This window comes from Myotis myotis, unplaced genomic scaffold, assembly GCF_014108235.1.
Source record: "Myotis myotis isolate mMyoMyo1 unplaced genomic scaffold, mMyoMyo1.p scaffold_m19_p_4, whole genome shotgun sequence".
In the NCBI taxonomy this organism is placed as follows: Eukaryota; Metazoa; Chordata; class Mammalia; order Chiroptera; family Vespertilionidae; genus Myotis; species Myotis myotis.
The window spans coordinates 90,838,118-90,853,848 of record NW_023416346.1 but is presented as its reverse complement, the minus strand read 5'-3'; the positions used below and the strand labels follow the sequence as shown (position 1 = coordinate 90,853,848).

Sequence of the window (15,731 nt, the reverse complement as noted above, 5' to 3'; positions counted from 1 at the left end):
ATTTGTGGTGTTGAAAGTTCTTTAGCTTTTTCTTGTCAGAGAAGTTCTTTATGTCTTCTGCAATTTTAAAAGATAACCTTGCTGAGCAGTGGGGTTTTTTTTCTTCCATATATATTTATTTTTCAATTACCATTTATATTCCATATTACTCTGTATTTATTTCATATGTAGAAAATAGTGATTAGAAAATAACTTACTTTACAGAGTGGTCCCACAAATGTTTCAAGTACCCACCTGGCCCAGCCGGCACCCTCTCCAATCTGGGACCCCTCAGGGGATGTCAGTTGGACATCCCTCTCGCAATCTGGGACTGTTGGCTCCTAATTACTCACTTGCCTGCCTGCCTGCCTGATTGCCCCTAACCACTCTGCCTGCCAGCCTGCTCACCCCCAAGTGCCTTCCTGCCAACCTGCTCACCCCCAACTGCCCCCCCACCAGCCTGATCACCCCCAACTGCCCCCCTGCCAGTCTGCTTGCCCCCAACTGCCTGCCCTGCCAATCTGATCACCCCCAACTGACGCACACTGATGGCCTGCTTGCCCCCAACTGCACCCCCACGGCCTGATCACCCCCAATGGCCCCCCCACCGGCCTAATCACCCACAACTGCCATCCCATCCTGGCCTGATCACCCACAATCACCCTCCCCTCTTGGCCCCTAGCCACCTCTACCTCAGCCAGGCCATCATGGCTTTGTCCAGAAGAACATCTGGAAGGTCTCTGGCTAGGTTTCCCAGTCTAATTAGCATATTACCCTTTTATTAGTATATATAGAGGCCTGGTACATGGGTCGGGGCCAGCTGGTTTGCCCTCAAGGTTGTCCCAGATCAGAGTGCAGGTTCCCTTGTGGGGTGCGGTGGCCTGGGCTAGGGGCCTGTGGTGGTTTGCAGACTGGCCATGCCCCCATTGGGGTGGGGGTCTCTACTGGGGACTGTACTGGCCTGGGTGAGGGGCTGGGGAAGTTTGCAGGCTAGCCACGCCCCCAATGGATGAGGGCCATTTTCAGGATGGCCACACCCCCTTCAGGGTGGAGGTCCCCACTGAGGTGCCTGGCCAGCCTAGGTGAGGGGCTGATGGCTGTTTGCAGGCTGGCCACACCCTCCAGCATGGACCTTCACCCTGATGGTGGAGTGGCCAGCCTGGGTGAGGGGCTGAGGGCCTTTTGCAGGCCCCTCCCTTGGCGGCTGGCCCAGGCGACCCAAGCCTCCTGTGCGCTCAGGCCGGCTCCATGGCCACTGCCTACAGGCCCCTCCATCGGCGGCTGGCCCAGGAGGACGAGAAGCTTGGTTTCCTCTGTTGGTAGGGGTAACCCAAGCCTCCTGACTGCTCCGGCTAGCTGCATGGCCACAGCCATCTTTTTCCCGCTAATTTACATATTCCCTCCGGATTGGCTGTGGGGTGTCATGGAGCTATGGTCAATTTACATATTTGTCTATTATTAGTGTAGATTATTGACTACATTTGCTATGTTGTCATTTACATCTATATGACTGTTCTTTAACTACTGATTTGTACTTCTTGATCCTTTTACTTTTTTACCTATTCTCCAAGCCCCTTCTCCTCTGACAACTGTCAGCCTGTTCTCTGTACCTGTGAGTCTGTTTCTATTTTGTTTATTTTGTTCTTTATATTCCACATATAGGTGAAATCATATGGTATTTGTCTTTCTCTGTCTGAATCATTTCATTGACATAATACACTGTAGGTCCACTCATGCTGTCATAAAAGAGCTTTTTTGTCCACTTATCTATTGATGGGCATTTGAGTCGCTTACATATCCTGGCTTTTGTAAATAATGCTGCAATAAACATAGGGGTGCATATCTTCTTTTGAGTTAGTGTTTTGAGTTTCTTTGGCTATATACCCAGAGGTGAAATCCCTAGTTCATAAGGCAATTTCATTTTTTTTTTTTTTTTTAGAAACCTCAACACTGTTTTCTGTAGTGGTTTCAATAATTCCATTCCAAGTATCAGTGTATTAAGTGTTCCCTTTTACCACATCCTCAACAACACTTGTTTATTGATTTACTAGAGGCCCAGTGCATGAATTCATGCACAGGTGGGGTCCCTCTGCCTGGCTGGCAATCGGTGCAGATGGGGACCATCTCACCCAGTCCCGATCAGGGCCAGCTGGTGGGGGGGGAGGGACCACAGTAGGTTGGCGGGTGGCCAGGGGGAGGGACTGTGGGAGGTTGGTTGGCTGTGAGAGCACACTGACCACCAGGGGACAGCTCCTGCATTGAGCATCTGCCCCCAGTGGTCAGTGCACGTCATAGCTACCAGCCAGTCATCTGGTCATAATGGTCACTTAGGCTTTTATATATATAGATTGGTGCTAGCCATCTGACAGGTGTGATGTGGTATCTCATTGTAGTTTTGATTTGCATTTCTCTGATGATCAGTGATGTTCTTGTTCGCCAGCCCTTGCTTTTCATGTCTTTGAAGATTTTGCTCCAAATCTTTCTCGCCTAAAACGTTTCTGTTAAGAAATTTGCTCACAGTCTTATGGGAGGTTCCTTGCAGGTAACTGAGTGGTTTCTCTTGCTGCTTTTAAAATTCTCTCTTTGTCTTTAACCTTTGCTTTTTTAATTATGATGTGTCTTGGTGTGGGCCTCTTTGGATTTATCTTGTTTGAAAAACTCTACATTCCCTGAACTTATGTGTCTCTTTTCTTCACCCGGTTAGGAAAATTTTCAGTCATTACTTTTTCAAATAAGTTCCTAATCCCTTGCTCTCTCTCTCTTCTCATTCTTATACCCCAATGATGCAGATATTGTTATACTTGATATTGTCCCTGTGGTCCCTGAAACTATCTTTATTATTTTAAAAATATTTTTATTTTTTTTTCTGTTCTGATTATTTTCTGCTACTGTGTTTTCCAAATCTGTGACTTGGTCCTCTTCTTTATCTAATCTGTGGTTGTTGTTTTTCTAGTGCATTCTTCATTTCAGATATTGCATTTTTATTTATTACTGATTCTTTTTACAATTTCTGTTTTTATTATGCTTACTATCTCTTTATTTAAGTTCTCATCAAGCCCATCTATTTTCTCCTACGTTCTTTCAACATTGTTATAACCATTGTTTTGAATTCTGTATCTAGTACATTACCTGCCTACACTTCATTCAATTCTTCCTTCATTTGTGGCATGTTTCTTTGTCTCTCTATTTTTAGTTGCCTATCTATGATTGTTTCTTTCTGTTATATAGATATTCTATGTCTCTCAGTTTGGATGAGGTGATCTTATATAGTAGGTGTTCTCTGGAGCATAGTGGTGTGCTCTCTCCGATTACCTGGTGTAGGTGTAGATTAAGTGAGCCCTCTTATTATAGGTGAGATCTGATTGCTGTTGGCCTGTTTATGGGCAGGGGTGTCCCTTAGGCTGGCTGATTGTAAGTATTAACCCTGAATACAGTGTATGAGCTGCTGTTCAGTGGCTGACCTCACAAACTAGAATTTGCCACTGTAGTGTCTTGTGTGTGCCTTAGATCATCCTTTGGGTGTGCTGCCTTTGGAGATAATTGGGTCAAGATCTGATGTGTTCTGAAGCCACCTACCATGTGTTGTTTCTGGGGCCTCTTAGAAAGGATTCCGGAACTCATCAGCACCACCACCCAGACAGTCCTTGGACACTGCCCGCGACCCAGCAGCCACCACAGCCAAAATCCTGATACCCCACCCCCAGACCCGTGGACCCTGGGATCTCCACCTGTAAAAGTGCACCGCTACTGCAGCAGTAAGTGCAACATCCCCCCTCCCCAGCGGCAGACCTCCGGAAAACACATTCAGGCACACCACTCCATAGGCAGCTCTTGGAAGCCACTGTGAGCACCTGCTGGGTGTGATTTTGTACAGACAAGAGCTCGCTGTGCCGCAGTAGAAATTCTGAATTCCCTCTTCCTGAATAACTGCCCACAGACAACCCAGCTCCTCAACTTCAGCTCCAGGGTCCCTCAGAGTGCGTCAGAGCTCTGTGCTGGCAAACAGTGCTGCTACAGTCATGCATTTCCAAAGAGCAGGCACCCTGAGCCCATCTATCCACAAGGCGCTCTTGGGAGCTGCTGTGAGCCCCCACTGGGTGCGATCTTGGACAAAGAGGGATGCACTCCTCTGGCAGTGGAAATTCTGAATTCACTAATCCTGGACACCTGCCCACAGATGCCTTGATTACATGGTTTCAGTGCCAGGCCCTTCAGAGTGCTTAGTGCACCGTGCTGGCAAGTGCACTGCAGGTGCCCCTGAGAACCACCACTGGGGGCTCGCATCTATCCACCACAGGTGCAGCAACAAAAACTGAGTGTTTCCACCTCACAGCTGCAGAACTCTCGACACTACAGTTGCATGCTTTTCCAGCACAGAGGCCTCTCAAGACCACCGCTCCACAGGCAGACCTTGGGCACCTCTGTGAGCCCCCGCTGGGCATGCACTTATACAAATAGGGACACACTGATAGGCAGTAGAAAGGCTAAATTCCCTCTTCTGGGATACCTGCCCACAGACACTTAAATCCCTTGGCTTCAGCTCCAGGGCCCTTCAGAATGCTTCAGGACACCCTTCCAGCAAATGCGCCATCGGGGCCCCTGTGCACTGCCACTGGTGGCACATGTATCAACCACAGGAGCAGCAGCAAGAAAAGCTGAGTCTGCCCACCCCACAACTACAGAACTCTGGACATCACAGTCATGCCATTCCATAGTGCAGGCCTCCTGAGCCCAATCACCCCAACAGACAGTTCTTGGCTGTCACTGTGAGTCCCCAATGGGTATGCACAACTACAACCAAGGGCACAAGACAGCAAAAATTGGGACACCACCCTCCATAGCTGCTGACTTCTAGACACCACAGTTGCACCTTTCCAGCTCACAGGCCTACATCAATAGAACCCAAGTAGCTCAAGTAGGGAACTACACAAGATGACCAAGCCCAGGAGACCTGAAAGATCACACCAGTGGCACTATCCCCAAAAGAACCTGGGTAGCAAAGCAATCATATCTACAATTAAAATGTTACAGCAAAATATGGGAGGATAAAAAAGCAATCCCCAAAGGAGAGAAAAAGAGAAATCACCAGAAAGGAGGTTAAATGAAACTGAGGCGAGCAACATATCAGAGAAAGAATTCAGAGTAATGGTTATAAGGATGCGCAAATGGCTGGATGACAAATACATGCAACTCAATGACAAATATACAACTCAATGAGAATTATAAGGAGCTTAATGAGAATGTCACCAACATGAAAAGGAAACAAGAGGAGATTAAGAACGCCATAGCTGCAATAAAGAACAAAATGGAAGGCTTAAACAGTAGACTAGAAGAGGCTGAGGACTGCATCAGTGAATTAAAAGACAAGGTAGGAAAAAATGCACAAACATAGCAGCAACTGGAAAGAAAATTTAAAAAGCAAGAGGAGAGCCAAAGAGAGCTTAGGGACAAAACAAAACGAAACATTTACATAATAGGGACACCAGAAGGAGAGGAACAGAAACAAGGAATAGAAAACCTGTTTGAAGAAATAATGACAGAAAACTTTCCTGATATTGGCAAGAAAGTAACTACGCAAGTCCAAGAAGCACATAGAGTCCCAAACAAGATAAACCCCCAAACCAACAACAAGACACATCATAATTAAATTGGCAAACACCAATGACAAAGTAAGAATCTTAAAGGTTGCCAGAGAGAGACAGATAGTTACCTAACGGGATCTCCTATTAGAATATCAACTTATTTCTCAACAAAAACACACCAGGCTAGAAGGTAATGGAATGAAATATACAAAGTGATGCAAAGCAAAGGACTGAATCCAAGAATACTATACTCAGCAAGGCTATCATTGAAAATTGAAGGTGGAATCAGGAGCTACACAGACAAAAAGGGGTTAAAAGAGAGTTTATTACTACCAAGCCAGCAATGCAATAAATGCTAAAGGGACTGTTGTAAAAAGAGGAAACAGAAAGACAAGAAGAAACACACACATTAAGAATAAAAATTACAACAAACAAGTACTTATCAATAATAAGATTAAATGCAAATTGATTAAATGCTCCAATCAAAAGACCTAGGGTAGCTGAATGGATAAGAAAAACATGACTGATATATTTGCAGTCTGCAAGAGACCCACCTCAGAACAAGGGATTCACACAGACTGAGAGTGAAAGGAAGGAAAAAAAAATTTCAGGCAAATGGAAATGAGCAAAAAGCTGGGGTTGCGATACTTATATCTGACAAAATAGACCTCAGAGTGAAGTCCACAACAAGAGATAAGGAAGGCCACTACATAATACTAAAGGGAGCAATTTAACAAGAACATATAACTCTGGTAAACATATATGCACCCAATACAGGAGCACCCAAATACATAAAACAACTTCTGGAAGATATCAAGGGAGAGATCAATAGCGATACAGTCATAGTAGGGGAATTTAATACCTCACTGACACGACTGGATAAATCCTCTTAACAAAAAATCAGCGAAGATTGATGAACCTCTCGCCAGGCTCACCAAGAACCAAAGAGAGAGCACCCAAATAAACAAAATCAGAAATGAAAGAGTTGAAGTAACAACTGACCCTCCTGATATAAAAAGGATTGTCAAAAAATACTACGAACACTTCTTCTCTAATATACTGGACAACCACAATGAAATGTAAACATTCCTAGAAAAATACAAGCTTCCAAAACTCAAGCACGAAGAATACAAAAACCTGAATAGGCTTATAAATACGAATGAAATTAAAACAATAATCAAAAAGCTTCCAGCAAACAAAAGCCCTGGACAAGATGGCTTCACAGGGGAGTTTTACCGACCACTCAAAGAAGAACTAAAACCAGTCTATGTTGTACTATTCCAAAAAATTCAAGAGGCAGACACACTTCCAAGCTCTATCTATGAAGCCAGCATTACCCTAAGTCCAAAACCAGATAAATACACCACAAAGAAAGAGAATTACAGGCCAATATCCCTGATGAACATAGATGCTAAAATCCTCAACAAAATTCTAGCAAACTGGATCCAGCATTACATTAGAAAGATCATACAGCATGACCAAGTGGGAATTATTTCAGGAATGCAAGGCTAGTACAATATCTGCAAATCAATAATCGTGATACATCACATAAACAAATTGAGACAAAAATCACATAATCAAATCAATTGATGCAGAAAAGGCTTTGACAAAGTCCAACACACTTTTCTGATAAAGAGCAAAGTGGGAATAGAAGATTCATACCTCAACATAATAAAAGACTTATATGACAAACCTACAGCCAACATCGTACACAATGGGCAAAAACTAAAAGCATTTCCCCTAAGAACAGGAACAAGACAGGGATGCCCACTTTCACCACTCCTGCTCAACATAGTACTAGAAGTACTAGCCATACTGATCAGACAAGAAGAAATAAAAAGCATCCAAATTGGAAAAGAAGTAAAACTGTCCTTATTCGCAGATGACATGATATTCTACATACAAAACTCTAAAGACTCCATCAAAAAATTATTGAACTTAATAAATGAATTTGTCAATGTAGCAGGATAAAAAATTAATGCCAAGAAATCTATAGCATTTTATACACCAATAGTGAACTTACAGAATGAGAACTTTAAAAAAAAATCCCATTCACCATTGCACAAAATAATTAAGATACCTAGAAATAAACTTAACCAAGTAGGTAAAAGACCTCTACTCAGACAACTACAGTACACTGAAAAATGAGATAGTTGAATACATATACAGATGGAAGAACATATTGTGTTCCTGGATTGGTAGAATAAACATCATTAAGATGTCCATATGACCCAAAGCAATGTACAGATTCAATGCACTCCCCATTAAAATACCAATGGCATATTTTAAAGATCTAGAAAGAGCTCTCCAAAAATTCATCTGGAATAAAAAAACAAAACAACAACAACAAAATAACCCCACAAAGCCCAGATAGCTCCAGCTATCTTGAGAAAGAACAAAGTAGGAGGGATCTCAATACAAGATATCAAGATGTATTACAAAGCCACTGTTCTCAAAACCGCCTGGTACTGGCACAAGAACAGACATATAGACCAATGGAATAGAATACAGAAGCCAGAAATCGACCCAAAGAACTATTCTCAATTTATATTTGACAGAGGAGGCAAGAGCATACAATGGAGTCAAGACAATCTCTTCAATAATGATGCTGGGGAATTTGGTCAGACAGATTAAAAAAAAATGAAACTGGACCACCAACTGACACCATACAGAAAAATAAAATCAAAATGGATAAACTACTTAAATGTAAGACAGGAAACCATAAACATATTAGAGTAATCCATAGGCAGTAAGATCTCAGATATATGCCGAAGGAATTTCTTCACTGACACAGCTCCTAGCGCAATGGAAACTAAAGGGAATATAAACAAATGGGATTACATGAAAATAAAAAGCTTCTGTACAACAAAAGAAGCCATCAGCAAAACAACAAGAAAACCCACTGCATGGGAGAACGTATTTGCCAATGATATCTTGGATAAAGGTTTAATCTCCAACATTTACAGGAAACTCATACAACTTAACAAAAGGAAGACAAACAACCCAGTCAAAAAACGGCAATGGACCTAAATAGATACTTTTCGAAAGAAGACAGAAGGAAGGCCAAGAGACATATGAAAACATGTTTAAAGTCACTAATCATCCTAGAGATGCAAATCAAAATGACAGTGTGGTACCATCTCACACCTGTCAGAATGGCTATCATCAACAAATCAACAAACGACAAGTGCTGGAGAGGATGTGGAGAAAAAGGAACCCTCGTACACTGCTGGTGGGAATGCAGACTGGTGCAGCCACTGTGGAGAACAGTATGGAGTTTCCTCAAAAACTAAAAATGGAACCCTCATTTGACCCAGTGATCCCACTTCTAGGAATATATCCCCAAACCTAGAAACACCAATCATAAAGGATATATGCACTCCTATGTTCATAGCAGCACCACTAACCATACCTAAGATTTGGAATCTGCCTCTAAATGCCCATCAGCAGAGGAATGGATTAAAAAACTTTGGCACACATTGTGGAAAATGGTATGGTGTTTCCTCAAAAATTTAAGAAAAGAACTGCCAATTGATCCAGTAATACCAATTCTAGGAATATATCCCAAGAAAACAAACACCATTCAGAAAGGATATATGCACCCCTATGTTCATAGCAGCACAATTTCTAATAGCTAAGATTTGGAAACAGCCTAAATGCCCATCAGCAGATGAGTGGATTAGAAAGTATGGTACATCTACACAGTGGAATACTATGCTGCTATAAAAAAGGAGGAATTCTTACCATTTGCAGCAGCATGGATGGAACTGGAGAGCATTATGCTAAGTGAAATAAGCCAGGCAGTGAAAGAAAAATACCACATGATCTCACTCATTTATGGATAATAAAGAACATTATAACCTAATGAACAAAAAGATAGATACAGAGGCAGAGAAGCATCGAACAGATCGTCAAATTACAGCAGGAAGGCTCGGGAGTGTTAGAGAGGGGTAAGAGATCAATCAAAGGACTTATATGCATGCATATAAACATAACCAATGGACACAAGACACTGGGGGAGTGGGGTAAGGGCATGTTCAGGGGGGTAGGGGAGGCCGCGGGAAGGTCAATGGGGAAAAAAGGAGACATATGTACTACTATTTGTAATATTTTAAACAAGAAAATAAAATTAAAAAATAAATGTTTGCACATGTATACAATGGAATACTATGCTGCAGTAAAAAGGGAGGAACTCCTACCATTTTCAACAGCATGAATGGAGTTGGAGAGCATTATGTTAAGTGAAATAAGTCAGAGAGAGATAAATATCACATGATCTCACTCATTTGTGGAATATAATCAACAACATAAACCGATGAACAAAAACAGATCTGGAGACAGAGAAGCATCGATCAGATGCTCAAACCTCAGAGGGAAGGTAGGGGAAGGTGGGGGTAAGGGGTAGAGATCAACCAAAGGACTTGTATGCATGCATAGAAGCATAAGCGATAGATGCAGACAACAGGGGGTGAGGATCAGGGCAGGACTTGGGGGATGAGGGGACAATGCGGGGATAAGGACACATTTGCAATACCTTAATCAATAAAGGTGGGGGTGAAAGTGGGAAAAAAAGAAAGGATTTTGGTGAAGTTCACTACCAGGTGCCTCCTGTGACTGGCTCTCAGCTACCTGCCAGGAGCTACAAAGCAAGCCAATTGGTGGCTGCCTTTTCCAGGCCTGGGGGTGAGTAAGAGGGCCCAGGCTGCATACTGATGCTAACTTCCACCAGTACCAAACCTGGTTCAAGTTAGAAAAATGCCCTTGGCATCCCAAGATCCACCTCTACATTCTATTTTTTTAGTCTCAGTCACTGAAAGAACCTCTGGCAATACATGAGTTGCATGAGCCAGGCTTTCAGTGTGTTACAAGGTAGTGCAAATATTGTTCACCAGGTTGGTAAAGATTCAAACTTGGTGACAGTGCTGGGTTTGAGGCCAGCTTGATATTCAGACCTTTGTTTTGGGGTGAGGTCACAGAGAGTTGACAGGGTGAGGCCAGTAGATTTCTTGAGGCTAAAACAGATTAAGATTTGGCAGTGTATAGGTAGGGTTCTGCAAATGAACTGTGACACAGTTTGGAACTCACAGAGACAATGTCTTTCACCCTGCAGTCCACACTCAGTCTCTCCCCAACGCCCCTGACAGCCCCTGAGTCTTCCCAGACCTCCTCAAGAGCCTTCTAATGACTGCAATGTAGATCCAGGATGGGTGCACCTAGCTGATTCCTCTACAGACCACAAGCTTGGAGGAGCAGGGCCTCAGTGAGTTAGAAATCTGAGGCTAGTGCAGCCATAAGCAAACTATGGCCCGTGGGCCGGATCCGGCCCGTTTGAAATGAATAAAACTAAAAAAAAAAAAAAAAAAGACCGTACCCTTTTATGTAATGATGTTTACTTTGAATTTATATTAGTTCACACAAACACTCCATCCATGCTTTTGTTCCAGCCCTCCGGTCCAGTTTAAGAACCCATTGTGGCCCTCGAGTCAAAAAGTTTGCCCACCCCTGGCTAGTGCATACCCAGATTGATGCCATATAGAAAGGCGTATTGACACAGGAAAGATGGAGTCTTTAGGCAGCATAGGAAAGGTACTGAGCACAGGGACATTTGTGGTTGTCCCTCTAGCCCTCTCCCCAAAGCCACACTCCCCAATCCAATCTCTCCCTGTATGACTCCAGTCCACTGAACTGAAGTCCCTTCACTCTATCCCAGGGTGAGTGGCCACAAATGACTTTGCGTGCTGGCGTGTGTGTGTGTGTGTGTGTGTGTGTGTGTGCTGGCCCTTTAAGAGGGCGCCTGGATTTCTTATAGCCTCTCATCTTACGAAATCCAGTGCTGGTATTTACAGCCAGATGCTTTGTGGATTCCTCTTTCTACTAGCACTGGTGTTCTGGACTGGTGAGCCCAGCATGGGGTTGAGACTTCCAATTCCTCAGGGGGGATTTTTGCACCTGAGATATCCTTGCAGATTCTCAACCGACACACATGGCTTCAGAGCCATTCCTTTTTTCCCTTCCTACCAGTCTCGAGGTAGCTTCTTCTGTAAATCCTTGGTTATAAGACTTTTGTTCAACTAGTCTTTTGTTGCCTATTCAGGTTATTTTATAAGTTATTTGTAATTAAAATTTTGTCCTGGGAGGAGGTGTCATCTTGGATCCTCTAATTATTTCTCTTCATAAAGAACTTTCTGACTCTTTTCACTTCTTGGTTCCCCAGCCCCACCAATAATTTAGATAACTGTTTATGACAGAACTTCAGTTTTGAGTACCAATAACACTATTATTTATCTATTGCTAGATAACAAATTACCTCAAATCTTAGTAGCTTAAAATAAGTGACATATCATCATAATTTATACAGGAAAAGCATTTGACAAAATTTGACACTTTTCATGATAAAAGAAGACAAAATTTAAGATTAATAGAAAATTACTTCAGCATAATAATGGTCATTTATGAAAAACTCACGGATAACATTGTACTAAATGCCAAAAGACTAAAAGCTTTTTCTCTAAAATTGGGAGCAAAAAAGAATGTCTGTTTTTGTGTTTGTTTGGTTTTTACTTTTATGCCACATAGCATTGGAAGTCCTACCTAGAACAATTAAACTAAAAATTTTATAAAGAAATAAAGCTATGAAAGTTGTAAAAGAAGATCTGCTATGTATTTGCAGATGACATGATTTCATATTTAGAAAATCCTAAAGATTCAAAAATAACCAAAACTCTTAGAATAAATTCAGCAAAGTTACAAAATATAATACATGCAAATCAGTTTAAAATTCCATTTTATAATAGCAATGAATAAACTAAAATACTTATTAATAAAATTAACCAAGTAGATGAAAGACGTATACACTGAAAACTATAAAATATTTTTAAAAGAAATTAAAGAAGACATAAATTGGAAACTTAATATTGTAATGATGTCAATATTACTCAAAGTTATCTACAGATTCAATTCAATCACTATCAAAACCCAAATGATATTATTTCAGTAATAAAAAGAAATATTTAAAAACTTCATATGTGATTTCAAGGCAAAACAATTATGAAAAAAATAAATTTGGAGGACTAAACTTCCTGGTTTAAATAATTAAAAGAAACCTATAGGAATCAAAACAATGTGGAACTGACATAATGATAGATATATAGCCCCATGGAATATCATAAAATGTTCAGAAATAAATCTCACTATATGTCCAGATAATTCTCAACAAGAGTGCCAAGACCACTGAATGGGGAAAGGAAAATGATTTCAACAAATAGTGCTGTTAAAAGTGGATATCCACAAGTGAAAGAATAAAGTTAATCCGTTACCTTATACCATATAGAAACATTAAAACAAAATGAATCAAACACATAAATATAAAAGCTAAATCTATAAAATTCTTTTAAGAAAACATAGAGGGAACACTGTACTTTGTATTCAACATTGATTTGTTTGATATAACACCCACAGAACAGAAAATTAAAGAAAAATAGATAAATTGGGCAACATCAAAATGCAAGACTTGTGCATCAAAAGACATTATTAACCGAGTGCAAAAGCAATTTACATAATGGGAGATATATTTTCAAATTGTATATTGAATAAGGGATTAATATCCAAAATTTATATAAAATTTCTGAAACTCAACAACAAAAAATCAAAGTAATTTAAAAAATGAACAAAGAACTTGAGTAAACATTTCTCCAAAGAAAATAGACAATTAGTTAATAACTGCATGAAAAGATGCTCAACATCATTAATCATTAGGAAAATGCAAATCAAAACCACAGTGAGATGCCTATTAGTGTATTTATATATTATTTCTGTATACCCACTAGAAAGAAATCAACTAGAAAATAACTAATGTTGGCAAAGCTATGGAGACATTTTTGTAACTCTTGTGCATTGTTGGTGGAAATAAAAAATGAAGCAGCCATTGTGGAAAGGATTATTGCAATTCATCAAAAAAATATTGAACACTGAAGTACATATGATCCAGTAATCTCACTTCTGCATATATAACCAAAAGAATTAAAATTTGGGACTTGAATAGTAATTTGTATATCAATGTTCATAACAGCATTATTTACATAAGCCAAAAGACAAAAACAACTGAAGTGTCCATGAATAGTGAATGCATAAATCAAAAGTTGCATATAATTATAATGGAAATTTTTCAGCCTTAAAAAAGAAATAAATTCTGAAATATGCTACAACATATATAAACCTTTAATACAGTGGTTCGCAACCTGTGGGTCATCACCACTTTGGCTGTCGAATGACCCTTTCACAGGGGTTGCCTAAGACCATCCTGCATATCAGATATTTATATTACGATTCATAACAGTAGCAACATTACAGTTACAAAGTAGCAACGAAAATAATTTTATGGTTGGGTCACAACATGAAGAACTGTATTTAAAGGGCCAGAAGGTTGAGAACCACTGCAGTACATTATGCTATGTGAAATGTCAGACACAAAAGGACAAAAATTGCATGATTCTACTTATATGAGTTACCTAGAATAGCCCAAATTCATAGAGAAATAAAGTGTAACTGAGGGTACCAGCTAAGAGTATGGAGGAGATATGGAATTATTATTTAATATGTATAGAATTGCTGTTTTGGATAATTAAAAAGTTCTGGAGATGGCCTTAGCTGGTTTAGCTCAATGGACAGAGCGTCAGCCTGTGGACTGAAGGGCCCCAGGTTCGATTCCAGTCAAGGACACATGCTCAGGTTGTGGGCTCAATCCCCAGTAGAAGATGTGCAGGAGGCAGCCGATCAATGATTCTCTCACATAATTGATGTTTCTATCTCTCTCCTTCTCCCTTCCTCTCTGAAATCAATTTTAAAAAAAAGTTCTGGAGATGGACAATAGTGATGGTTACATAATAATGTGAATGTACTTAATGTCACTGAATTGTATACTTTAGAAATTAACATGGTAAATTTTATGTTATGTATATTTTACCACAATATAAAATATATTTAAGAAATAGACACTTATTCTCTCACTAGAGGCCCAATGCACAAAATTTGTGCATGGGTGGGGGTCCCCTCAGCCCAGCCTGCACCCTCTCCATTCCAGGACCCCTTGGGGGATGTCTGACTGCCAGTTTAGGCCAGTGGGTGGGGGGGACAGTTAGGGGTGACCAGGCAGGCAGGCAGGTGAGCAATTAGGAGCCAGCAGTCCAGGATTGTAAGAGGGATGTCCTGGATTGGGTCTAAACTGGCAGTCGGACATCCCCCAAGGGTTCCCAGATTGGATAGGGTGCAGGCTGAGCTGAGGGACACTCCCCCCCATGCACAAATTTCGTGCACTGGGCCTTTAGTATATATATATATATATATATATATATATATATATATATATATACACACAGATATATGGAGAAAACACCAGAGAACAAACAGATATACCAAAACATACAAACACCAAATACCCAGCAAAGAAGGTGGGGGCAGAATCTGTACAGGCTGAGTTTATATACAGAAAGTAAGGTTAAGGAATTGGATGAATATTGGGAGGACCTCCGTTCAGTATAGAGGAAGTAGAAAGAGGATGAGTGGATAAGAAGAAAGAGAAAGAGAAGAAAAAATAATAAATTTTTAAAAAATAATTAAAAATAGGATAAAATAAAAAAATTGGAATGATGAAATATAATGCAAAAAGAAATAGAAAATAAAGAAACAAACGAGCCCTAACCGGTTTGGCTCAGTGGACAGAGTGTTGGCCTGCGGACTGAAAGGTCCCAGATTCGATTCCGGTCAAGGGCATGTACCTTGCTTGTGGGCACATCCCCAGTGGGGGGTGTGCAGGAGGCAGCTGATCAATGTTTCTCTCTCATCGATGTTTCTAACTCTCTATCTCTCTCCCTTCCTCTCTGTAAAAAATCAATAAAATATATATATATATTTTTTAAAAAAGAATTTACCAACCTTTAAAAAAAAAGAAACAAACAAAAAAGGGAAAATACAGAAAAAAGAGATAACAAAATAATAATAAAATAAAATAAAAATGAAAAAGTGAAGTGTTGTTCCTTTCCACCGAGTTTTAATTCCCCATGAGGGCTGGTTTAAGATCCCACTCTCTGTACTGTCTGCTGCTTCTCAGTTTCCTGTTGCTGGGACTGAACAGCCTCTCTTTTAGGCCTGTCCCTGAAGACTCTCAGGGACTAT

At 40.7% G+C, this 15,731-nt stretch overlaps 1 protein-coding gene across 3 annotated transcripts in view; it reads left to right on the top strand.

Annotated features, from left to right (window-relative positions):
• ZDHHC15 (zinc finger DHHC-type palmitoyltransferase 15) overlaps window positions 1-15,731 on the top strand; it is a 414,649-nt gene that overhangs the window by 246,359 nt on the left and 152,559 nt on the right. The window contains exon 10 of one of the 3 annotated variants that reach the window (XM_036304665.1): window positions 3,582-3,684. The exons of the other annotated variants lie outside the window; for them this stretch is intronic. Coding sequence (XP_036160558.1) covers window positions 3,582-3,669 — 88 coding nt within the window. The 3' untranslated portion in view covers window positions 3,670-3,684. Of the gene's footprint in view, window positions 1-3,581; window positions 3,685-15,731 lie in introns of those variants that run through there. 3 annotated transcript variants of the gene reach the window in all.